This window comes from Taudactylus pleione, unplaced genomic scaffold (genome assembly GCF_031769625.1).
Source record: "Taudactylus pleione unplaced genomic scaffold, aTauple2 ptg000611l, whole genome shotgun sequence".
Taxonomy (NCBI): domain Eukaryota; kingdom Metazoa; phylum Chordata; class Amphibia; order Anura; family Myobatrachidae; genus Taudactylus; species Taudactylus pleione.
This window is the reverse complement of record NW_028285013.1, coordinates 2,327,581-2,354,686: the sequence shown is the minus strand read 5'-3', so window position 1 is coordinate 2,354,686 and position 27,106 is coordinate 2,327,581. Positions and strand designations below refer to the sequence as shown.

Here is a 27,106-nt window from a genome sequence, read left to right as displayed (position 1 = left end):
GATTAAGCCTGATTATATATATAACATTGACATTTTAATTACATTTCATTCTTTCATTGTATTATTGTATTATTTTTTTTATTTATTCTAATGTTGTATTGTATCAGAATCCAATAATTCAGATAAATATGATTTTGTATTTATGGGCATTTCTGCAGGAATGGTGGTGCAGGAACGGAGGTGCAGATTGATTTCAGGGGTCTGTTCTCATAACGAAGCAATAAGTGTGCATGTGTAAATAGTCTCTGCTCACACGTCTGCCACTTCTGTGAGATTTGATGCCAAGATACAGTATTATGGCCTCAGTGTACAATTCAATTCTGAAAACCATGTTTAACCTTATGAGGGCAATTTAAACAATTTCAATGATCTCTGATGTGTCATTTATCATAGGTTACTGCATAACAACATCAGCAACCCCTAACACTGTGTATGGTATCATTTAGACCAGAGATGACAGATTACATTTTTTTTCACAAACTTTTATTTTAAACAAAAAAGCAATAATAATAATACTGTTCTCTCAAACTCTCTTACTGACTCGCTTGTAGACAATGTCTTTCACAGTCATAACCTGAAAGATAAAGTACACAGTTATTGCTCTTACCCTGAAAGCAGCTGACATCCTAAACACCCAGCAAACAGCTGACATCCTATAGCACTGAAAGGCACAATAGCAGCCTGGAGATATTAGGGGAGATTTATCAAATCTTGGAGAGAGAGAAGGTGGAAGAGGTGCCCGTACCAACCAATCAGCGTCATTTTACTGGCTGTGAAAGAAAAAAAAAAAAAAAAAAAGACAGAAGCAGCAGCTGCTCCTACCCTCTTGGGGAGGAGGTGGCGATGGCCTCTGTTTCCTGAAACGGAGGCATGTCGCCGCCGTTTCAGGAATCTCCGTCGGCTGACGGAGATTTCCTGGCCTCTTACTCTAATCTGCAGCGGCCGGCTGTAGGACCCCATGGGTCATGCAGCCGGCCGATGAAGCGCTGGACAACGCAGGTCGGATACGTAATGCAGCAAGAGATGTGATGCCTCCTGCTGCATTACCATAACTGCAAGGGTGTCAATTGCAAAGCTGCCTGCGTGCATACATCCTATATCTATAGCCTGCATGCATACATCCTATATCTATAGCCTGCGTGCAGCTTTGCAATTATGGCCCACAGTCCCAGCCAGCCCGGTCCCTGCGCAATGGATCTGGCAGGCGCCCCGGGACCGGTGTATGCACAAAAGTGTCATTGGAGCCGCACCAGTGTATAAACAGTGCCTTCTAAGGACAGCATCGGCTGCAGCCCCCTAGAAGCCAGGTACGGCTACCCGAAAGGCAGAGAAGTGAATTCCACTGGAAGCCGCTCTGCTAATCGCAGTCCCAGGGGGAAAAAAAAAACACCTCCTCCTGGGACTGCCTGTCCCTTGTATGATTGACAGGTAGCGCTTCCAATGGGAAGCCACTGCCAGTCACAGATTGCAGCCAGTGACTGACTGAGGTGACGGATTTTATTAGGGGGACTGCAGTCCTGCAGCATCCAGGTAAAATCCACCACTGGTTAGAAGCTGGTTGGTTGCTATGAGCAACTTCTGCACTCTCTCTCCAAGATTTGATAAATCACCCTCTATGTTCTAAAAATACAAATAGGAACTGACAAATCTGAAGCTGGAGATTAAAGTGACTCAATGCTGCCTTATAGCTGTGCTCATTCATTTATAAAGAAAAATTGTTAGAATTTGCTCTTTGCATTCACTACATAATACAGTAGCTTATTGCTCTGTCCCTGGATCTATTCAATACTTTTTTTTTTAGACAAAAAAAAAAACTTTAAGATTACATTTGCAAATCACTATGCTAGGTGCACTTGAAGCTAGGACAAGATGGTCAATTTTGACTTGTCAGTGGGTCAATATCGTGTGAGATTAGTTCCTTGGCCGAGCCAGCCTATACACTTTACTCTGTCCTGATTTAACCTTTAGCAGAACACTTACATTGGTGAGAAGGTCTCCAGAGAGTTCGGTGACAGAGGTGATTGCTTTCAGCTTCACAACCAGTTTCCCGTCCACCAGATTAACTGCAGACTGAGAACAGAATGGTTCAAACTTTGAAAACTGATTTTTCTGGAAGATTTTCACATTTGAGTCGAGGAATTATTAATGACATAGCAAATCAAAAACATCTATCCAATAAAGAATTTATGTTGTATCAATTTTTTGGAAAGCCAATAAAATGAAGCCAAACTGATCTGAACTTGCCCTAATTTGGCGAAAAGAACTGAGCCATAGGCGGACCACTCATTGTTATATATCAGACAAAAAATTCTAAGGATATTTCCATTATTCCACGATCCACAGTGTGCTGAGAAATACCGGGGCTGACAGGCATATGAAAATAAAAAAATTCTTATCCAATATTTTCCACTTCCTTTCATCTGAACAAACCTGTGCAAAATATCTGCAGTGACATATTGCTATTCATCAGCTATGTCCCAAATATTATACACCCCTTTTATTACGATCCTGCTCACCAGCTTTGTATTATGTAACAATCTACCTTCTTCATTGGCCTGAGCCCATTATATAACTCTTCCTGCTGTAGCAGCTGGAAATGACCTTGATGCATGGTTACGTAGCTCACCTGGCCTCACATTCTAAGTTCTGAATCATAAAGACTCTTTGGCGTTAGCAGGCTACAATCCCATGTGCCCAAATAGAGAGTGAAGATAATGTTCTTACCCGAATTTTTTCATCTGTCAATGTTTCCAGTTCCGTCTCCTCACCGAGATTGAACTCATTATGTAGGACCTTGGCGCCTGTTGTAACCGTGATCACAAAGTGATTGCCGTTCTGAACAATCTCTGTCACACTCTTGATGTCTTTTCCCTTTTGGATTAGCTCATCTGGAAGACCTGGGGATCAAACGAGCGATAATCAGCAAAGTATGTCCCTTGTTGCAGGAACCTATTACTATTTTCCTTTTCCTGAATTTGATAAAATATACTAAACACTGTATAGCATTACAGGGAACAAACCAATGACAATTAGAGAGAACAACTCCCCAGTTATAATAATCCCATTGCAGACAACACGTAATGAATCAGAATTTTTACCAGTAAGGGAAAATTTTGCAAATGTTGACATATACTGTAGAAAGCAGTAAGCAACATTGGACTAGGTAAATATCAATGAATTATTATACTATGTATCCTGTACAGGGTGATATAACCTGTAACACACCTAGAGGTTTATGTACTATAAGCCTTGGAGAGAGAAAGTGGATGGATATAGAGTACCAACCAATCAGCACCCGTTACAGGCTGTTGGGTCTAGTTACTAAGCCTTGGATTGAGATATAGTGGATATAGATAAAGTACCAACCAACCAGCTCCTGTCATTTGGCAAACACAATCTGTGAGATGGCAGTTAAGAGCTGGGCTGGTATTTTATCCAAGGCTTAGTAAATAGACCCCTGTGTTTAAAAAAGGACATTTAGGAGCTGATTGGTATTTTATTCCCATCCTACCACTTTATCTCTATCCAAGGCTTAGTACATAGACCCCCTAAAGAGGCTCGGTGATGACCCTTTTATATTGAAGTAGCAATTGATTCAATTAGCTGCGGACCAGCTCGCCCCAACAGTAAGTGCATTTATATGCTGCATCTGAGGTGGTTTTTTTCGCAACAGTGTAGGGTTACATACAGAAATCCATAAAATAAGGGTGAAATCAGGGCATGAAGGGGGAAATTAGCTACGGCACTTGGAAGGCATTGACTGCATCGAATTGACCCCTAAGAGAAGAGAGTTGATAAATCCCTGGGGTGGGAGGGTGACTGATTTGGAGAAAGAATGTACCATCCTTTTTTTCTGCAAAAGTCCGGGCATCCTTACACCAATTCCTGTATTAATAATTAAAGACATCAAACCAAGCAGCATATTGGCAGAAAAATGAACCAGTAAAATTAATCTGAGCTGATTTCTAACATCTTTTTCAGTCTCTGATTTTCCATATAGTTCAAGTTTTGCTAATAAACACTTAAAATGACGATGCTACAACTGAACTATTTATGGGATAGTGAACATCAAGTGTTACAACATGAAAGGAGAAACAAAAAGTACAGTTCAAGTTATCCCCTGACCTTTATCTGGTACGACAAGACCTAGGGGTATAGTTACTAAAGAGCAGGTTTTTAGACGTGAAGATGTTGCCCATTTATCTAGCACCTTCTAGAAGATAATACCTAGAATTTGAGTAGTTGCTAAGAGCAACATCTTCACTTTAACAAACCCACACTTTAGTAAACATACCACCTAGTGTCCCAAGCTTGCAATCTAAATTTATTCAGGAGGCTCTACATATGTCAGCATCCCCTGTGAAACATATTGTATAAGATGGATGTTGTTGGACTCACCAATGGCTTTCATGAAAGTCTCAAAGTTCTCTTGGGTTTGTAGCTCATATTTACCAGCGAAAGACATTTTGGAGAGTGATACTTGTCTAGGCAGAGAGGGAGGAAGAGAGAGGGAGAGAGTGTTAGCACATCAGCCTTTGCCAGCTTTTAAATGGTTTAAGTTATCGTTCTGTTCAGAGGTCAGGTGATGTCACCCGCTTTACAGCCTGGCTCAAACATTTATGGCTGCCGTGTAGTAATGCTGACCACAGGCACTCACTGCCATAAAGAGCACTTGCTTGTATCACAGCCAATACTACAGCTCATTAAAAAAAAAAAAATTTTTAACCTACTCTTAAGGGAAATATGTGACAGGATCATAGCCTTAAGGCTGTCTCATTTACTATTATTGGTTTAATGCTCGGCAGGAGATCCCCGCGCTGTGTGTCCTGATGTGGCATTACCACCCCGGCTGATGATTTTGGCCTGGTGCTGGATAAAGGATAATAGGAGGAACCTCACGCCGGTTTCCCCCACAATTTTCCATGACCAGAACAGGATAAAAGGTCAAGGGCTGGTTATGGGTTTATGAGGGACCCCACATAATTTTTCACTTTTAGCCTAATGTAACCCTAAGAGGCCTGGCAGGGCCGGGCTAGATTAAGGGGGGGGGGGGCGCATCAGGAGCGGCCATCCCGAGACCTCCACACACAGAGGGGCCCCCACCACAAGCGCACGCTGATGGAGCAGCTTCCCCTGCAGCTATCGTGGCCGAAGTGGGGGCGAAGCCAATATGGTAAGCCCTGCCCCCATATGACCAGCGAATCGCGGGTTATGGCGCAAGGGGGAGCCTAATGAAGGGAACAGCAGCTGCATAATATGCAAGTGTATGTGTACGGTTTTATTGTTTATATATGTGTATATATATATACACACACATGTGTATATATGTGTATATACAGTATATGTATGTGGACCCTGTTCCCGGATGGGGGCTAAGCTGCCGCTGATCTGTGTTCTGAATGCAACAGCACAGTCAGTGCTGCTGCATAGAACACAGAGCGGCTCCCGAGTCCCCTCATCAGCATCATGTGACACATCCTATCCGCGACGCTGATCACTAATGTTGGGCTTCAGGAGTCGCTCTGCACTCTGCAGCAGCGCTGACTGTGCTGCTGTATTCACAACACAGAGCCAGAAGGTAAGTAATCAGGAGGGTTAGGCTTTGTGTGGAGGGGGAGGGGGGGGGGTAGGCTCCATGTGGCTAGCTGGGGCCCCCACAATTAGTTGCCCCAGGGCCCCCACAAGCCTTAATCTGGCCCTGGGCAGGTGTATTGTTGAATGCTTTTAAAGTTGGATTGGAAGACGATTTTTTGTGGATTTAAAATCCAACTGTTAGTAAATGAAGGGATCCTGTAGTGTTCTATGGGAAAGTGTCGATGTTTGGTTGATGGTCGATTTTGATAGAGATTCGGTGATATAAGTAGATTTTGCCTTTAGTAAATCCCTGATTTGCAAAATCAACTTAAAATCACCTATAAATACATCAAAAAGATGAAATCGACCTTTAGTAAGTGTAACCCTTAGCCTTGGTATAACTTGAACCTCTTTATTCACCAATTCTCTATTCTGCTTTGGGAGTCTATAGGATCTTTTACTAACCACAGCCCCTGATGGTTTAATCCTATTGCGTCGTACCAGGTTAGTTACTAATCTTTCTAATCAGGTTAGAGGAACTGTACACTCAGCCTGTGGCACTGGCACTGGGTACAGGGCAACCTGAGAGTCTAACTCATCGGAACAGATTCTGAGTTGCATGAATCTCATGATGCAAGCATACTGTGCATGCGCCTAAGTGAGAACTCGGCTTGTGCCTGTGCGCTGATCGTGTGCATATGCACACGGTCGAAAATCACTAGTGCGTACAGATAGATCCGTTTTTCAATGGACCACATTTCCATGAAATAGGCAAATCTGGCCGGGAATTGGGCGGTGACCACGGAACGGTTTCATCTCATGGGAGTGTCGTGGGCGTGTAAGCAGTCTTCTGTGCTCAGTCATAACATGAAGATGCAAATTGGTTGACTGTTTCAAGTGGAACTTTTGCACCAGACACTACTGATGAGGTCTTTTCTTTTGACTGTCTTGTTTGCTGCCAGCCCTGACCTTGGAATGTTTAATGTTCTTCTGTCTGTCTCCAGCCCTTGGCATGTGTTTACAGATTTTATTGATTATCTTGGATTTAGAAGTTTATGCTCATGCATTATCTACACTCCAGTATTATTGGTGTACATTTATATTATATTAAGCTATATACCACCAACACTGGGATTGCTAATATAGAAACCAGTACTCTGCTTTCAATCTGAGTATTTATTATGCAACTGGACATTGATTGCTGCATAACATGCCATTTATTCTCACTAGATGATAAGGCCAAGTATTACACACCTATTTTCCGCCTGTGATGATATTTACCTTAAACATCTCAGATCATCATGTCAGGCCCGGTTAGTGTCCTGTTTATTTACAAACCTCGATAATGCCTTAGTGATAAGCCTCTACTACTGTATCTATAGCTGACGTATTGGGAGCATTTCAGTACCAGGAAGTATGTACAGCTTTAAAGGGCAGATGAATGCTATAGATAGAGCTCTATTAGAGGTTCTACAGGTTCACTTTTCTTCGGACATTATTAATAACCAATAGCTCCCACAGTTCCCAATATTCCACTACCCAATCGGGAATGGCTGTACTTCACTCCAGATTTGGATAGGTTCCTTGGAGTCCTTCTGGTCTCCAACATTTCCCTGACATTTGGAAGCTAAAGATTGCTTGTCTGTGGAAGGCACGGCTGGCTACAGATGGGTCCTGGTGTTTATGAGATGTTATATAGGTTTAATTTGCATAGAAACCATTGGTGTAATAAAAGTTCAAAGCGCCGATTTAGGGGGTGTCATGTGCTTTGGATTTGAATTTTGAACCCTAGTATGTTAGGGACCTACCCTAAAGAGGTTACCTGGATATGGTGGGTAGGCCCATAACCTTGGCCAGGATTATGCTAAAAACCTCTACTGATTATATATAAATACATTATGCAATAAAATTTTGCATAATGTATTTATATATAATTATCAGTCATTTGGAGTTGCACACCTGTGATTTTTCTGTTCCTGCAAGAAGTCTCAACAGGTAGCACCTCCCATTATATATATATATATATATATATATATATTCAGGGTGTGCAGTCCAGGAATCTTTCCTACATAATCTAAAAGCTGTTTCTGTGACATCAAAAATGTTGAAGATGCGAGTGTACAGGCGCGGTGGTATGGAGTTACTGTATGTCCATACCAATGCATGCAAATCACTGGTCATTCACTGCATACACACTGAACGATATATCATTGAACGATATGGTTATCATCCATAACGTTCATAAAAATAGTCTAGTGTGTGCGCTCTGGGCAAAGACTGTCAGCAATTGTGAACTACATTTAGAGATAATCATTTGTTCTCAAGAATGTATTTATTTTAGTCAGATCACATACAGCAGCAATTGTGCCAGATGTACATGAGACTTAGGGGTCTATTTACTAAGCAGTGTTAGGAGACAGAGTGAAAAGTGAGAAGTCTGTGATAAGGTGCCAGCCAATCAGCTCCCAGCCGTCATCGCACAGGCTGTGTTTGAAAAATGACAGTTGGGAGCTGATTGGCTGGCACCTTATCACTTTTCACTCTGTCGCCTAACACTGCTTAGTAAATAGACTCCATAATCTAGAAATTGTATACAACTTAATAATGTAATGATGAATCATGTATACAAAATACAATATTGCCGAGAGGGTGGCTGCGAATGCAAATGTTGCATTTTCAATATAAAATGCAATTATATACAGAAAAATTAAAATTATATTAAATTAATTGCAGACATCTGTAGATTTTCCCTTTAAAATTCAAATGGGAACTCTGGGCCTGATTCAGAGCCGGACGCCATTTGCGCTCGCTCGTTCTGAAAAAGGGGCCAGATATTTAAATAAAGCACTCGCTCTTTGCGGTCTGTTGATGCCTCTATGTCTGAACCAGCTGAACGAAATATGCGCTCGCTATTTTTTAAAAAACGCCCCCTGGCCGCTCGCATCCTACATCATCTCCGCTATTTATTAGATTAATCGAGTACATCGAAAGGCGTATGAACTGCTCGCAGTGCTTGTGGTTGAATTTTCCTACCGCAATCATGCGAACAGTTCAGGCTAAGAGACAACCAAGTGACGTGGCCGATGACGCCGCTTTGTTAATTATGCACACCCTTAAAGCGCCCGTTTTTACCTTTTGGCACGCCTGCGTTCGGATCTCCACTCCCTGTTTTCAAGCACCTTCCCCTGTTACCACCCACAAACGCCTCATTCTGCCACTCAAATTAGCAGGCACTCGCTATTTTGCAAGCACACAATTTCCGACCGCAATGACTGGTTCGCGCATGCGCATTACAACCCATGTGCAGTTGTGCGAACATCGCTCGGAGCGAACGAGCGGCTCTGAATCAGGCCCCCTGTTTCCTGCAGGTGTACATACAAAAATGGCAATAATAATGAGACTTGATATGGACCTGTATTGGTTACTAAGGATATACCAAGCTGGAAGGCAGAGAGCAGAAAGAAGAGGTCATTGGATTATGGGCCCGATTCACACGCAGCTGCCTCCAGTCAAAGTATGCAAATCCCGCGATCATAAGCAAAACCTTAGCAAGCCCACTATGTTTAGCCATGCGATCGTGGTATGAAATTAGATGCCAACCAGGCTGACACAAGACGCCCACTTTCCCTTAGTAACATACATAATCTCCATTAAGTGTATTAAACAATCGGAAACATTGGCCAACATCGGACCCATACCTACCACTTGTGGTTGATCATACCCTACTGCAAGCACTGAGTGCTGCTATGCGTATTTTAGCCATGTGACGTGTATTGCTGACGATGCGTCTTAATTATGCACGCCCCTGAAATGGAGTTTTAAATGCAGCCTGCGTTCACACCACCACATCCCTGTTACCATTGACCTCCCCCTGACACCACCCACAAACGGCACGTCCTGTCACTCATGCTTGCAGAGTGTCTACGTACTGGCTGCAATCGCTTCCCAAACGCAACGACTGGTTCACGCACGTGCACTGCATCTTATACGATTGCGAACATCGCCCGGCTGCGTGCGAACGCAGCCTTGCGACTGGGTATGAATCAGGCCCCATGTGCCTAAAACTTTGCACGTTTTTTTTTAACAAAGTTTTTGATCAGAGGGCGAATAAACAGCATAAAAATATTTGAATGCTTGAAAAGATAAGCACACTTTTAGATTTGTTACAGTACTAGTCAGAGCTGGTTTTTGTTGACAGTTTATAATTGGCAACTGACCTCTACCAATTATAATCTGTTAGCCTATGAGCTGCCCCGTCGAGGCGGGGTTTAGCACAATTAAGGTTGGAGGAGGAGTCAACTGCCTCTTTCAATTTTGAGATCCGGACGGCTAAGGTACCCAGTAGCTGTATTGTGCTGTTTACCGCTCTTCAATCATAAACCTTCATCACGCTTACTCTCCTTCTACTCTGCCCTTTCACACAGCTTTTCTCTGTCCTCCTATTCTCTTTTCACCCTCTTCCTGCCTCTTTCCCTCACTTTCCTGTCGCCTCTTCTCCTCCCCCCCTTACGCCGCACCCCCCCTATTGATTAAACCATGCCCCGTCCCTGCCGTAATGCCCCACCCCCTTGTTGAAGTGGCTAGACCATTAGCGGTTGCTGCGGCCTCTCCTTTGGCCCGGGGTGCACGCCTGTCTTCAGCACGCGCGGGCTCCATCTCCCGCCCGCCACTACGGCTGGCAGCCCCAACACTCTGCACCCGCTGGCCCCTCCGCCATCCGGCCTCCGGGCTTGGTTGGCGAGGGGTGCGGAGAGCGTGCCCAGGGCCGTTGAGAGCCTGGCCGGGCAATGGAGGTGGCGTGGCCTAAACGTGGGAGGCATGGCCACACCCCCTTGAAAAAAAATAAAAAGAAATAATAATCACTTTCAGCGCTGTAAGCCCCCAGCTCAGTGCTAAGCAGGAGGGGGGCATGATCAGTGTGATCGCTCTCCCCCCCACAGCCATAGGAGACTGCTCCGGCTGCTGCAGCAGCCGCCAGCAGTCTCACACAGCAGCCCAGCCCAAGCTGTGTGCTGAGCTGCTGTGAAGGAGGGGGGGGGGGGGGTGACACCAGACCCGGACCCCGCCGGGCCCCTCTAGCAAGCCCGGGCAAACTGTGCCCGCTCCCCCTCTAGGCGCCCGTAAGCGTACCCAACACCCCTTGCCAGTTTACTCCCCCCAAGTACTAGCGGGCTTCTCCAGCAGCTCACCACGCCCACTCATCTACGGCGGCCATTTTGGACTGCACGGGGCCCGGCTACCACCCACCACTGCATCAGCAGGCAGCCCCTTAGTTAACAACCCGTCAGGCATGGTGGGTGCGCCGGGTACCCCCTGCCCGGTTAGTGCACAAGAGGTTTGAGGGGCTGTGGTCTGGGCTTCCCCAGCCGCTAGCGATGCCCAGTTGCCTCCGGTGGCCATTTTAGATGCTCCCCCTTCAGACTCACCCCTCTCTGTCCTAGGGACTGGAGGTCTAGGGATTACCACAGCACCTAGTGCGCAGGCCTATCATAGGAGCCAGGCTAGCAGGCCATCAAGTCTAATGCACCAACCCCCTATAATTCACTTCCCAAGGCCATTTGCACAGCAGGATAGAGCAACCCCTTATGGGGGCTCTTGGCCCAGGTTGCTGGCACCAATATCGACCCCCCCCAACTGCTGCAGCCTACACACATGCAAAACAGCAGTTTTTGAATTATGGGCCTGGCCCAGTCCCCACTCTTGTTTGGTTTCTCACCTTATTTTAGTCAACGGTTGTACCAGCAGCCATTCCCAAGCCCATTCACGGGCCTGAGCCAGCAATTTTATGCCACTTCGTACGCGCAGGCATCAGGGTTTTTTCCCCCAGCAGTTCACGACCACCCCAGGCATTTTTGAACCTGTGCCCTAACAGGTTGTTTATTCCTGGGCAGCACGCCCGCCAACAGCTGGTGTGTCAACCCACCCTTCCACAAGTCCCACCCCCAACCCCAACCGTGTGTCAACCACCCCTTACACCTGCGAAGCCCCACATTAACTTCCCCGCCACAGAGCACCCCCCCCTGCGCCTGTTACTACATGTGCACCCTCAGCTCCTGTCCCTAATGCAAATGTCTCGAGCCCAAAGGTTTCCTTAGTTCAGCTGTTGGCATCCGCATCGACTTCAAGGAATGTCATCACAGATGAACGTTTGCCGTCATGTCAAAGCGCGGTGGGTGCCCGTCGGCGTCTGGATCAGGTGAGATGAGTATTGCAGTACCTTCAATTTCTCAGCTGTAACACTGTTGAGTCTTCGGACTCCTCTAGTGGTTCGCACTTGGCTCGCTTCCTCTGTAGCCAGCTACGAACTTCAGTTGTTCAGACGTATCAGGGGCATTAGGTTTTGGAGCATTTTTTGACGGCGATTGGTGCACAGAGGCTAGGCCCGATTCGTGGAACTTGAGGGTTTGACACGTAATTTACTAGTGTTGGAGCCATTTCCAATTGTGGTAGCAGTGGAACTCTGGGCTTCAAAGTTTAGCAATCGGAAAATTGTATTTTGGTGCAGTAACTTGGGGGTGGTCCAAGCCATTAACAATCAGAGGTCAGTCTGCCCCCAAGTGTTGAGGCTGCTTAGGCACTTAGATTTTGTCAGTCTGTTGAGAAATATTGATTTTACGGCCAAACATGTTCCGGGTGTGGAGAATGAGATAGCTGATGCCTTGTCTCGTTTCCAGTGGGATAGGTTTAGGTTATTGGCCCAGTCAGCCAGGATTCATGGTTTGCTCTGTACTGATTCTGTCTGGCAGATCATAAATCCGGCATTGAAGGACTCGCTCTGAGAGCACTTGCTCCAGGTACGTTGAGGTCCTACTCCGCAGCTTGGAATGAATGGCAGGTTTTTCTGGCACATTCAGAGGCGGGTAAGGGGCTGCATGTCAATATGTCTGATTTTGTGTGGCAGGGGCATGAGAGTGGGTGTTCAAAAGCTTCCATGTCTTGTGCTTAGCTGGCATTTCATATTTCTCACGTCTGAAAGTTTTAATGATCCTACAAAGTCATTCATAATTACAAAAGCGCGGAAAGGCTGGGCGAGAGAACAGGAGACTTTAGGTGATTCACGTAGGCCAATAGATGTGGGTATGTTGAAGAATTTCGTTTTGTCAGTCTCAGGAGTAGCTAAAGGTCAGTGATTTTGAAGCGGTTTTGTTTAGTTTGTCTTTTGCGCTGGCATTTTTTGGGGAGTTGGGGAGTTCGTAGCAGCGAGTAAAATAATCAGTCAACTCAGGGTGACTACTGTGTAATGTTGTAGTTAAGGAAAATTTAATATTGTTAAAAATACAGAAATCAAAAATGGATCAGATGGGTCGGGGGCGTTGGATTGCCATTCCCTCGCACCTGGAGCCGAGCATCTGCCCGGTAACTCTAGCCAACAAATATAATCAGCAGTGTCCAAAAGGGGGTGGGCTCAATGGCTTATTCATGAAGATCTTTCCCCCCTAACTTTCAGTTTACGAGCATGTTAGTCTTCGATATGAGGCACATTTATATAGGCCGGATGGAGTGCACCTCACTGAAGAAGGTTTAGAGTTTTTTTATCTCAGATATCCTGGCCTTGTTGGGATAGTTAGAAAGGGCTTGGTTTTTTCTTTGGTGGCGTTACGTGGCCATCTTTTTGTCCACGTTGTTGGTGGAAAGCAGTGCTCCTCGGCTGCTCAATTTAGCGCAGCGGAGCTTGGCTAGCATTCCCTCTTTGAGAAATGCGAGTCGGTTGCTACGTTAGGGGAGAACCAGGTCTTCATCCTAGGGAGGGGCCAGCACTATGCTAGTTAAGGGGAGGTGGTACTACCCAGGATAGCTTGCACACGGGGTGGAAAAACTCCACCCCCATTTTGGTAAAGCGAGCAATTAATTATGAGGTAGCACTGCTTTTTTGCCACCAGAACTAATTAACAATTCTAATTTGATATAAATTTGGCTGTGACCTCTTTTTACCAATTCTATACAGTTGTCTGTCTTATTTATTAGTTAAGTTTAGCTTAAGAGTGGTGTTTAAAATAATAAAACTATGGGTGGCTTAAGGCTTAAGACTCTGATATCTGTTACAACATAATTCTTTAAAAAAAAAAAAAACAAATAGATAAGATAAATGAATCAGAACACTTTCCCTGAGTTAGTTATGAAATAATAATGTGATTTCTCAGCAATATTATCTTGCGCTCTTTGACAAGCAATAATACGATAATTTGGAGCTGGTCTGATTGTCTAATCTGGTGATTTGTAATAAAAGAAAGTGCTTGAAAGCAGGAAACAAAGAACTCTGATTAAGGTCCGGGTTGGAGTGAGAGGTGAAGAAAAGAAAACATAAGCTGAGAAGCCATAGAAACACAGGGGTTTGCCAATTATGGCCCCCAAACCATTACCCCCCCCCTCATATTCCTCACGCTTGATTGTTTATTTTACCTTGAAGAGCCAGATATTCATATTTTTATGATGCAGGGAGAAATGTATCAAGCTGAGGAGAACGACAAAGTTGAGCAGAATCTGTACCACAAGCCCGAAAAGAGCAAGAAAGCTGCATACTTCCCTGCTCTCTGCTCGGCACCGGTTTCACCTCGTTACCCAGCGTCCATTGCTGACCTGATCTGCTGCTCTCAGACACTGGCGCTTGCGCAGTGAGAAAACAGGCATATCGGGCACCCGATATGTCTGTCTTCTCGCTGCGTCCAGGGATCGCGGAGGGACTAGACACCTCACTGAAGAGGCCGGACAGGTAAGTCTACATGAATGGCTACTAAACATCACACACATATATAAGCATTGTTGTGATGCAATATATAGTAATATTTTTCAGTAGCCACTTCATGTTCTACATAGACCCCAATATGGAATATTATGTGTCTGTCTCCATGGCTTCTGCAGCGACTTCTCGTTGTGCGTGTAGAAGGCCCTCACTGGTGAGGGATGTTATTGGAGAAAAGATAGATCAGTATTTCAGATCACTTCTGAAGATGGAGGTATTTCGCCCTGATTTCAGACGCTTGATTGTAGGTACCCGGCCTTGAGTATGGTTTGTGACCACCACCTGAACAGGGGGCTTTCTGAGCCTGGGATAAACAATGGTCGTCCTGGTTATGTGAGACCATGTTTGGCTCGTGCCTTATATCACTCAAAGCGGAGAAGATTTGGGTTCCTGGGAAATGTTAAAATTATCTTTGTTCCTTTATTCTTCACTCCATTAGGTTTTGGGGAGTCACCAGTAATAGAAGATAATCCATGAGCATGACTTCATTCAATCTCCCTTCTTTTAAATGCCTCTATATAGACACATTTAAGAAACTGAGGGGCCTATTCATCATATCTTAAAACGCTCTGGAGGTAACTAGGTTTAGAACTGGAATAGAGTTCTACCTAATTACTGGGGGAATTAATCATTCCTCCTCCCAATAACTATCTATTCCGAAAAGCTGTCATTTTTGTGATAACAGTTTTGGGAAATAGATGTTTTCCCTCTCTACTCTAACTTAGCGCAGCTGGAATCTGTGCTGTGCATGTGCCGTTACATCCGAAAATCTAGCGCATGCATAGCACTGCCTACAGGTGCGGTAATTGTGTGTGTCCCCCAACCCACCCTCCCTCCTCCAGAAACCTACCTGCCTGTTCCGAACTTACCTGCCCGCTGCAGCGCCTCTGGCTCCGGTGGCTGGTCTGAAACGTGTTCTCCCAGCAGACCACAGTAAAGTTTAGTTTAAAAAATTTTTTTTTTTTTTTTAAACTTTGTGTTCTGCTGGGAGCACACAGTGTTCAAGTAGCCACCGGAGCCAGAGGACTGACCAGAGCACCGGAGGGAGATGGCGGGGGACCTCACCAGCTGGAAGCAGGTAAGTGTCACTTGCTATTTGCCACCTCACAGTGGCGGATAGTAACTCCATCGAATTCCGAAAATACATAATTTTTGGAATTTGATGAATACCATAATTTCCATATCCCCTTACCAATATATGGGTAGTGTGGAAATTAACGCAGGGGAACTTAACCAGGATATATCAGTGACATCTCCTGTGTTAAGATACTTCATGAATACTAAAATAACGTTATTTAAGGAAAATGTCCTTAAAAACGTTATTTTAGTGTTGATGAATAGGCCCCTGAGTCCCCTCCAGATTTTGAAAGGAAAGCCTTAGCGATATATCTGATTTAGGGTAGGGATGTGCAGGCTCGGATAGGTTCGAGTTTGCACGTGGAGTTCGGATTTTTCCCTCCAAAAAAACGGAACTCAGAACGAGGCAAAACGTCATCTTACATGGACGAACATCATCATTCCTGGACAAAAGACCAGGAATGATGATGTTCGTCCATGTAAGATGACGTTTTGCCTCGTTCTGAGTTCCGTTTTTTTGGAGGGAAAAATCCGAACTCCACGTGCAAACTCGAACCTATCCGAGCCTGCACATCCCTAATTTAGGGTGACCAAAAGGTTTTTCAACAGGTTTTAGGACACTTCTGCATTCTAGAGTGGACCTGAATGTCTGAGGATAAAGTGACCCTGAAATGAGAAGAAAGATCCGGAGATGGGCTGCTTTCATTAAAGTTTCCTTTCAGCTAAAGTGTAATCTGATAATCACATTTTGCTGTAGCCCTCCTGATTATGGCAACGTTCTATCTCGTAACTCTCTGTATAAAAACCAGGGAGTCTTTATTTTCTGCTCCATTGTGTTTCCAGGCTGGAGACAGAGCAACATGCAGCCAATCAGATCATCAGTGTTTTCACAGTAGTACAGATGATTTCAGGAAATGTGTGCTTTGGGAGGCACTGCCCTGTCCAATGATGTTAATATGTAAGTCGGGACAAGGGTGTATGGGGCTGTGCCATGATGTGAGGAAGGGCATGGCGACTACACCACAGACTGAGGGTTTGATTTAGAGATGTACGCTAACTGCAATCTCTCTCGTAGACCCCCCCCCCCCCAAGCGTTTGGGGGGAGGAGCAAGGGTTTGGCTAACCACCATTCCCTAAACCGGAAGGTGTGACGCTCCTGTTTTCCAGGAGGGACAAGGCCAGGATCTGATTGGAGGACGCAGATTTCCTGGCCTCGCAGGTGCCAGAACCCGGCCAGGGTGCAGTAAGCTACTGCAGCATGGCCAAAGGAGCAATGGTGAGCCCAGGGCTGCGATCTCGGTCGCAGCGCTGGGTTCGCAGATGCAGAAAGGAGGTGCCCGTTTCCTACAGACACCTCCTGCTGCATTTCTATTTGAGATGGACGGAATTGCACAGCTGCTTGTGTTTGGCTCTGCGATTCTGCCCATCTCTGAACCAGGCCATGAGTTAGATAGTGGGAGGTACAGGGTCCTCTAACAGTACAGAGAATTTCTGTATCTCCTATAAAGCTGTTGAAGGGGGAAGATTGTGGGACCATGCACATCTTTATACACAGTAGAACAGTTTGTTTAGCCAACTTTTCCAACTGTGCAGTTTTGTTCAGTAAAGCCAGTACCACTATTTTTGTAGCCAGTGCGGCAAATGGCATAATCTCATCACTCATAGAAGGCATTTGCTGGCTTAAACAGTGTCAAGGACAAGGATTTGGTATGTAATGTTGCCGGATGTATTGCCGGCGGACTAAGGGCCTGATTCAGAGCCGCTCGTAAGCGGCCGCTCATTCCGAGCGATGTTTGCACAACTGCTCATGCGTACGGATCGTAATACGCATGCGCAAACCAGTCAGTGCAGCCGAAAATAGTTTGTTCGCCAAATAGCGAATGCCTGCTATTTTGAGTGACAGGAGAAGGCGTATGTGGGTGGTAACAGGGGAAGGTGCTTGAAAACAGGGAGTGGAGATCCGAACGCAGGCATGCTTAAAGGTCAAAACGGGCGTTTTATGGGTGTGCATAATTAATACAGCAGCGTCATTGACCACGTCACTGGGTTATTTTATAGTCAGAACTGCTCGCAAGATTGCGGTAGGAAAAACCAACCACAAGAATAGCGAGCAGTTCATACGCTGGTCGATGTACTCGATTAATCTAATAAATAGCGGACATGACGTAGGATGCGAGCGGCCAGGGGACGTAGTTTTCCAAAAAATGACCGCATGTTTGGTTCGCTCGTTCAGACCGCAAAGAGCGAACGGTTCATTTGAATAGCCACCCTTTTTTTCTGAATGAGTAAGCACAAATAGCGTCCGGCTCTGAATGAGGTCCTAAATACCGATGCCGGAAGCCCGAACCGTCAGGATCTGACTGGAGCTGGTAAGTACCCTAACCCTTCCTTAGTGGTACCTAACCCCATTGGTGCCTAATCCTAACCTCCTCCCGGTGATGCCTAACCCCCTCCCCCCCCCCTTCACGCATCCTAAACCTAACCCTCCTGGGGGCACCTAACCATAACTCCCCCTTCTCCTAGCCTAACCCTAACCCTCCCCCTCACGGTTAACAGCTAACAGTCCCCGCCAACCTTTGTTCGAGATGCCGGGCGTCGGGATTTCGGCGTCTGGCTAGAGATAGGCATTGGTATTTCCAAGCCTATCTTTAGTACAGAGTCAGGCTTCCAGCGTCGGCATTCCGCCGGTAAATAAACTGCATCCCGATTAAACTAGGAACTTTTCTTAAGAATTCCTCAGAGGGAAACTGTGGCTTCTGAAGTCTCACTGAGCGGGGGAAAAAAAAAAAAAAAAGGCAAAATATCAGCAGAATTACTGAAGGTCACATATGAGATAGTAGACAGCTTTACAAGGTTCTGCTCTGACATTTGTTATATGAGATTCATAGAATCCAGGACACTCCCCAGTGTAAGTAGTTTACACTCAGTTACCTTTGTTCTGTATTCACACAGGTGATCAATGACAAATGAAAAACTTCTGTACATGTGTATTAAAGTCACTTATGTATTAGGAACTCAATGACAAGACAATAAAGCCTTGGGCCATGCAATTTATTTTAATCCACAGAAAGCTACTTGATCTACAAGAATGGAGGAGTCTCCATAATGGTGTCTCTGTTTTGACGTCTTTACTATCAAACTGATTGGCCGTTTACCAGTGGTGGATTCTACCAATTGACTTAATGAGGGGCTGCCACTGTCTATCCAGTCCCCTGTCCATCACTATCGCTCAGGCAAAAAAACAAATCGCCCGTACACAGCACGATGGACAGTTATGCCTGCTATCAGCTGTTCAGCACAGCAGACGCGAGATGTCTGTGAACGATGCTGTTCAGACATATCGCTGGTACACACTGGCTGATGGGCACCCGATATATTGGCCAATCAATTGATCAGCCAATATATCTGCTAGGGTGTATCCGGCATAAGCCTTGGATGGAGATAAAGTGAATGAAGATAAAGTACCAGCCAATCAGCTCCTAACTGCCATGTCCTAACTACTTTATCTCCATCCAATGCTTAGTAAATAGACCCCAAAGTCTTACAGCATCCAGTGCCAATGCAGCTACCAAAGAGCCTCACCCATTTACCAACACTACCAGACCACTGCCTAAACCCTTCCCCTTCTCAGACTCTCCCTTAGGCTGCAATGTTGCAAATGGTCCCTAAAAACTCACTTATTGATGAAAGTGTCTATTGCCTAACTACCTCATTACAATACAACTTCTACTCCACCCTCCCCTGAGAAAGGCGCAGGGTCGTCCTTCCTCTTTTTTTCTTCGCCCCTATTCCCACCTTTGCCTTCTTGTTTTACCAGGTTTTTCTCCTAAATTCCAGTTTCTCTCTATATAGCATCATTTATGTCCTACCTGCATTCTGCTGCCAATGTTGACCTTGTAATTAGCTTCCCGTAGTACCACTCACATTATATTTACCCTTGCTTTATATAACAATTTAAATTGTGTTACCCTTATATCAAATGTATCGCTAGTTTTTGTATCACTTCCTTTATTATGTTATCTCTGTTACTTAGTTGTCTCGCATACTATGTAAATGATACCAGCATTGTGGTACCATTTTGGTACTTTCGCTCTGTAAATAATTGTTAAAAGTGAGATCATGTAGTAAGATTTTCACTGAAGCCATGGAAAGTGGTAAATCATGATATCTTCGATTTACTGTGCGCACTTTGCTCCTGTGCCTTTATCAGTCTGATGTATTAGTCTGTGCAGCAATGAGGTTATAATCGACTGACTTTGATCTCTGTGCCGTGTGGACATGTAAAGTCTACATGACATCTTATCTTTGCAGCCTCATTAAAAATGCATATCTCTGATAATGTGATGGAGCAGTGTATATTTATGGTCAAGGCATTCACTTACCCCTTAGAAATCATTCATACCAAGGTGCAAGGTTTACAGAATTAGATCAAAGGGCTTATTTTATTAAAGTTTTTAATATATATATATATATATATATATATATATATATATATATTAGGGGTGTGCACCGGCCACTTTTCATGTTTTGTGTTTTGGTTTTGGATCTGGATCTTTCTTCGTGTTTTGGATCTGGATTGGTTTTGCCAAAACCACCCTTCCGTGTTTTGGGTTCTGGGTTTTGTGTTTTGGATCTGTATTTTTTTTTAAAAAAAGCATAAAAACAGCTAAAATCACAGAATTTGTTGGTTTCTCTGCTCCTATGCTATTATTAACCTCAATAACCTTAATTTCCACTCATTTCCAGTCTATTCTGAACACTGAACACCTCACAATAGTGTTTTCATGTCCAAAAGGTTGCACCGAGGTAGCTGGATGACTATGCTAAGCGACACGAGTGGGCGGCACAAACACGTGACCCATCTAGAAGTGACACTGCAGTGGCAGACAGGATGGCAGTTAGAAAAACTAGGCCCCAAACTGTACATAATGCAAAGAAAAAAAAGAAGTGCAAGATGGAATTGTCCTTGGGCCCTCCCACCCACCCTTATGTTGTATAAACAGGACATGCACACTTTAACAAATCAATCATTTCAGCACCAGGGTCTGCCACACAACTGTGGCTGAAATGATTGGTTCGTTTGGGCCCCCACAAAACAAGCTGGCAATTAATGTGTCCCTGCACAAACTGGCTCTACGGAGGCAAGATGTCATCCTCATCCTCCTCATCCACCGATTCCTCACCCTCTTCAGTGTGTACATCCTCATCCTCACAGAGTATTAATTCGTCCCTGCTGGAACCACAGGTCCCTCTGTACGTTCTGGAGGCTGGTCTCCCTGGAAGAGTTGATAATTCATTTTATGAACATCATCTTCTCCACATTTTGTGGAAGCAACCTCCTACGCCTTTCGCTGACAAGGTTCCCGGCTGCACTAAACACTCTTTCGGAGTACACACTGGAGGGGGGGCAACTCAGGTAAAATAGAGCCAGTTTGTACAGGGACCTCCAAATTGCTTCTTTTTCCTGCCAGTACAGGTACGGACTGTCTGACATGCCTACTTGGATGCTGTCACCGATGTAATCCTTTAACAGACAGACGCACGCTTGTCGCTGCTGCTTTGAGGATTCAAGTGCGGCTACAGCCCACACAATTCACAAAGACAGAAAAAAAAAAAAAGAATATTTTTATTGTTTGTGGAGCACACTTTGAGGGTGTCACCACCCTTTAACAGACAGACGCACGCTTGTCGCTGCTGCTTTGAGGATGCAGGTGGAATCTAGACGGGATTTGGAACCGAGGACACACTACCTCCATCAATTGTCTAAATCCCACTGCACTAATGTCGGATACCGGACGCACGTCTAACACCAACATAGCAGTCAAGGCCTCAGTTATACGTTTTGCTTCAGGATGACTGCTGTCGTACTTCATCCTCATCGCTAGGGACTGTTGGAGGGTCAATTGTTTAGTAAAAGTAGTGATGTTCCTACTTCCTCTCTGGGATGATGAACAACTCCCAGCAGCAGCAACAGCACTAGGAGGAAGAGGTTCTTGATCTTTCCCTATTTTATTTTTATCGGAGAAAGTTTGGTCCTCCATTTATGTTATATTGATATATATACGTGCGGCTAAAGCGCACTCAAACACAGAAAATATTATTTTATTTTTGCTGGAGAGTAGTGCACTTTGTGGGTTACACCACCCTTTAAGAAATGAGCCAGCCGGCTCTTTACTTATGGGACACAGGCGCACGCTTGGCACTACTTTGTTGATGCACGTGCGGCTACTGCGCACACAATTCACAAACACAGAAAATATATTATTTTTTTAGCACTTGGGGGGAGCACCCCTGATGGACAGAGCACCCCCTGGACAACACTACAGCACTCCTTTAGGACTGGGACACTGCACAGGACTTTGGAGTGGACACAGCCCCTATGGAGAACTGACTGCACAACACAGTCCAGCCAGCCCCTATGGACTTTGAAGTAGTGGACACAGCCCCTATTAACAACAGCAGCACAGCACAACACAGCCAGCCCCTATGGACTTTGAAGTAGTGGACACAGCCCCTATTAACAACAGCAGCACAGCACAACACAGCCAGCCCCTATGGACTTTGAAGTAGTGGACAACAGCAGCACTACACTACACTACACAGCCCTAACTCCCACCCTCCCTCTTCACTGTCCACAGCCGAGTGAGAAAATGGCGCCGACGTGGGTACCTTATATAGGATCCAAAACCCGCGAGACTCAGAAGGCGGGAAGATGACGTTTTGCCTCGATTTCAGAATCCGAGTCAGGCGGGAAAAGTCGAGCCTGACTCGGATCGGACTCGGATCGGGGGGGCTCGGATTTCAGAAATCCGAACCCGCTCACCCCTAATATATATATACACACACACACACACACACACACACATATATACACACACAGTAGCTTATAGTCCTCACTATATATAGCATACTGTAGTTACAGCATTAGATGTAGCTTTAGTTGTATATAAACATATGCATAAATATATATAGAAAATCAGTGAAGTTCTTCGTTTTAACCTATCTTTATTCATTTTCGAGACACACACACCTCTTTTGGCTGGGGCACAAACTTAATGTAATCTATTTAAACAAAGTTTATTACATAATCTTCAACTTACATACATAAAAGACATAACACCATATATAGACAGACAAATTTACAAAAAGGTTGTATGATTTGGTATCCCACTGTTTATTAATCTATTGTGGGACAAATATATTGTGTTCTGGTCACTTAGTAGTCATAAAAAATACTTGTTGTAATCCAGAATATGTCCTCCAAGTATGAACCGCCGTGTTCATATGTCAAGGCAAAAAATATTTCTAAAAACCATATAGGATGAAGTATCTGTTGGGAATATCACCAGACTGCCCCCTTGTGGTATGGGGTAATATCTGTCAATAATTTGGACTGCCGTAGAGAAAGAAAGAAGAAAAGAATAGTGGGTATAAAAGAACTGCACACTTTGAGGAGTGAAATACTGCTGTTAATTCATCTGCATGCATCGAATGATATTAATGAGTGTTAACCTTCTCAGTGTCAGTTATAACAGTCAGAGGATTAAGATGAGTAATAGTCATACTGAAAAGAAAGAATCAAAAATGCCATGCATCTGCTTTCAAATCTCTATGCTTCAGCGGTATCGTGCAGAGGAGATAATGATGAGAGTACATATAATGACAATAATTGATCCCTTTTGATAGGGCCGAAAGCAGATGCACCTACTGTGCCCGGCTTCTGCGGACCAGTACCGATGAGAGTGCGAAGAAAGATAGTAAAATACGACTAAAGTCTGTAGTATTCCATATACATATTAAATAAAGTAATGTACAAATATATGTGTACGTTTAGATACTTCGACAAATATCGTTCCGTTCCGATATGCCAGGCACCTACTAAGTAATTAAAGACAATTGCTAATGATATAATGCTCCATCCTCTATCAGAGTATTCTCCCTAGTTTTATGTCTTAACTCTTAGCTAATGATATGCGCTTAGAGTGTTGATGCTACTATCTATCCAGTGACTAGTATCTTTCGCTTCACATAAAGTAGTAGGTGAGAGCTCATGCCTTGTAGTGTACAGCTGAGTGTAAATATATAGTCACAGCACACCTGAGGATCTAGACAGCATTAGGTATGGTAGAAAAACTCTAACACCATCGTTTGCTGATAGATTGTGGTCTGATTGATTTAATCGATGTTTCTCCTTTGATAGTACCTGGAAAAAATCATCATGATAGACATTCCCCTATAAATTGGGTCTTTCAACAATCGATGGTAGTAACGTTGTACCAGGTATCACTCAATATTGTTCACCTGTTATCACTGGCTTGAATATACATTTCCCAATGAATTGGAAAGTATCATCACGTTAGACATTTCCTTTGTAAAAGGGTATGGTTACAATCGATGGTAATAACGCTGTCTCAGATATCCCTCAATATTAAATCAACGGTCGTCACTAGCTTAAATATAGGTTTCCTTTGTTAGACAAAGAATATGGCAATGAAATTATCACACAAAACGTACATGGATTTAAACTGATGTAATAGATTCAACCTACATTTCCTCTTTGATACTCATTAAACAGTCATCATGATTTACATATCCCTTGTGAATAGATGCTGCGACAATCGATGGTAATGATATGGTCTCAGATATCGCTCAGTATTTGATCTAAAAGCTGTCACAAGCATAAGGGTGAGAGACTGCATGGCAACAGTTGTCACTGGCTCGAATATGGGTTTCCCTTGTCAAACAGCATATAACTATGGCAGGGAAATTCTCACAACAAACGTAAGTAAATAAACAAAATTGTTAATAGCAATAAGGTTGAGCATTTCAATTATGTATGTGTAGTGAGAAGTGCCCTGTCAGTAACCAGTGATGTATTAATATTCACTTGATAATCCGACTGTGGGACAATCTAGATCCTGCATGGCACAGGTAATAATTATCCCTTGTCTGCAAGAACCACAAACCACAAAATATGTGTTTTATCAATCGAAAATGTTAGGCACAAGGTGCAAATGATTTGTTATCTTATGCGGCTGTAATAGTAGGATGAAGCGTCACCTGGTCTGTAACAGCACCCGCTGTGCGCACAGCGGGAACGGAGGTGCTGCGTCTGTCTTCGACGATATCGTTTCACCTCTGCTGGCTTGTTCACGGTACATTCAGGGTCTCTGACTGAGATCCTCCTAATAACAGACCACGGACCAATGAGCGGCTGCCTGAACGGTGTCCCGCCTCTTCTGCTGATTACCAACATGTGTACTAGTGTGGGCTTTCACTTGTGATGTCTGATCACAGCTATGTGTTTCACTTAGCACTCTGCATGTGTTTGATCATAATTAATGTGCAGCTGCGTGCAGGTTGTACCTAGTAGGGTATACATCAAGGCTATGTGCCTTAATTAGTAAATGGCACCTGTCCGTTATTGTTGAGCCCTAGACTGCTAAACCACATGGTCTCTCTGTCTGTTACATTGTATCATCACTGCATTGCATAGTGAATTAATCCTATAGTAACAGTGCAGTTTAAAATGAAAAAATATTTGTAGTGTAGGTTATGCAGCGTTTTGCAAAGTACATAGAGCAAAAATGTAGGGGGGGGGGGAAATGTGGGGGAAAAAAAAAGGGGGGGGGATTGTGCACTTTAAAAGAATTGATTAGTTCTCATACATTATCTGAATATAGGGGAATCAGATATTTAGCCACATGTATCCTCACATTATAGATGGGGGAGGTAATTCAGTAGTTGGTACACTGAGGGCCTGATTCAGAGCTGCTCGTAAGCGGCCACTCGTTCGCTCCGAGCGATGATTGCCCAACTGCGCATGCGTATGGATCGTAATACGTATGCGCGAACCAGTCAGTGCGGCCGAAAATCGTTTGTTCGCTAAATAGCGAATGCCTGCTATTTTGAGTGACAGGAGGAGGCGTATGTGGGTGGTAACAGGGGAAGGTGCTTGAAAATGGGGAGTGGAGATCCGAACGCAGGCGTGCTTAAAGGTCAAAACGGGCGTTTTATGGGTGTGCATAATTAATACAGCAGCGTCACTGACCACGTCACTGGGTTATTTTATAGTCAGAACTGCTCGCATGATTGTGGTAGCAAAACCAACCACAAGAATAGCGAGCAGTTCATACACTGGTCGATGTACTCGATTAATCTAATAAATAGCGGACATGACGTAGGATGCGAGCGGCCAGGGGGCGTAGTTTTCCAAAAAATGACCGCATGTTCAGACATAGAGTTGTGAACAGACCGCAAAGAGCGAACGGTTCATTTGAATAGCCACCCCTATTTTCTGGACGAATGACCGCAAATAGCGTCCAGCTCTGAATCAGGCCCATAGTTTGTGGTTCTTGCAGACAAGGGATAATTATTACCTGTGCCATGCAGGATCTAGATTGTCCCACAGTCGGATTATCAAGTGAATATTACTACATCACTGGTTACTGACAGGGCACTTCTCACTACACATACATAATTGTAATGCTCAACCTTACTGCTATTAACAATTTTGTTTATTTACTGACGTTTGTTGTGAGAATTTCCCTGCCATAGTTATATGCTGTTTGACAAGGGAAACCCATATTCGAGCCAGTGACAACTGTTGCCATACAGTCTCTCACCCTTATGCTATTAGTTGGAAGAATTGAGAACAATGAGGTGACAGAGATAAAGGAAATGTATATTCAAGCTTGTGACAGCTTTTAGATCAAATACTGAGCGATATCTGAGACAGTATCATTACCATCGATTGTCGCAGCATCTATTCACAAGGGATATGTAAATCATGATGATTGTTTAATGAGTATCAAAGAAGAAATGTAGATTGAATCTATTACATCAGTTTCTATCCATGTACGTTTTGTGTGATAATTTCATTGTCATATTCTTTGTCTAACAAAGGAAACCTATATTTAAGCCAGTGACAACCGTTGATTAATATTGAGGGATATCTGAGACAGCGTTATTACCATCGATTGTAACCATACCCTTTTACAAAGGAAATGTCTAACGTGATGATACTTTCCAATTCATTGGGAAATGTATATTCAAGCCAGTGATAACAGGTGAACAATATTGAGTGATACCTGGTACAACGTTACTACCATCGATTGTTGAAAGACCCAATTTATAGGGGAATGTCTATCATGATGATTTTTTCCAGGTACTATCAAAGGAGAAACATCGATTAAATCAATCAGACCACAATCTATCAGCAAACGATGGTGTTAGAGTTTTTCTACCATACCTAATGCTGTCTAGATCCTCAGGTGTGCTGTGACTATATTTACTCTCAGCTGTACACTACAAGGCATGAGCTCTCACCTACTACTTTATGTGAAGCGAAAGATACTAGTCACTGGATAGATAGTAGCATCAACACTCTAAGCACATATCATTAGCTAAGAGTTAAGACATAAAACTAGGGAGAATACTCTGATAGAGGATGGAGCATTATATCATTAGCAATTGTCTTTAATTACTTAGTAGGTACCTGGCATATCGGAACGGAACGATATTTGTCGAAGTATCTAAACGTACACATATGTGTTTGTACATTACTTTATTTAATATGTATATGGAATACTACAGACTTTAGCCGTATTTTACTATCTTTCTTTGCACTCTCATCGGTACTGACCCGCAGGAGCCGGGCACAGTAGGGCCGAAAGCAGATGCACATATCAAAAGGGATCAATTATTGTCATTATA

The 27,106-nt window shown here is 44.1% G+C and overlaps 1 protein-coding gene across 1 annotated transcript; it reads right to left on the bottom strand.

The window, feature by feature from the left end:
• Window positions 1–466: 466 nt before the first annotated feature.
• Window positions 467–24,565, bottom strand: LOC148480517 (fatty acid-binding protein 1, liver-like). The gene is made up of 5 exons (XM_088454250.1): window positions 24,452–24,565; window positions 4,399–4,484; window positions 2,725–2,897; window positions 1,981–2,070; window positions 467–574 (listed from the first exon to the last, which is right to left on the bottom strand). Exons 1-5 carry the CDS (start codon window positions 24,550–24,552, stop codon window positions 524–526), a joined length of 501 nt encoding a protein of 166 aa, XP_088310376.1. The 5' UTR covers window positions 24,553–24,565; the 3' UTR covers window positions 467–523.
• Between the last annotated feature and the right edge of the window lie 2,541 nt (window positions 24,566–27,106).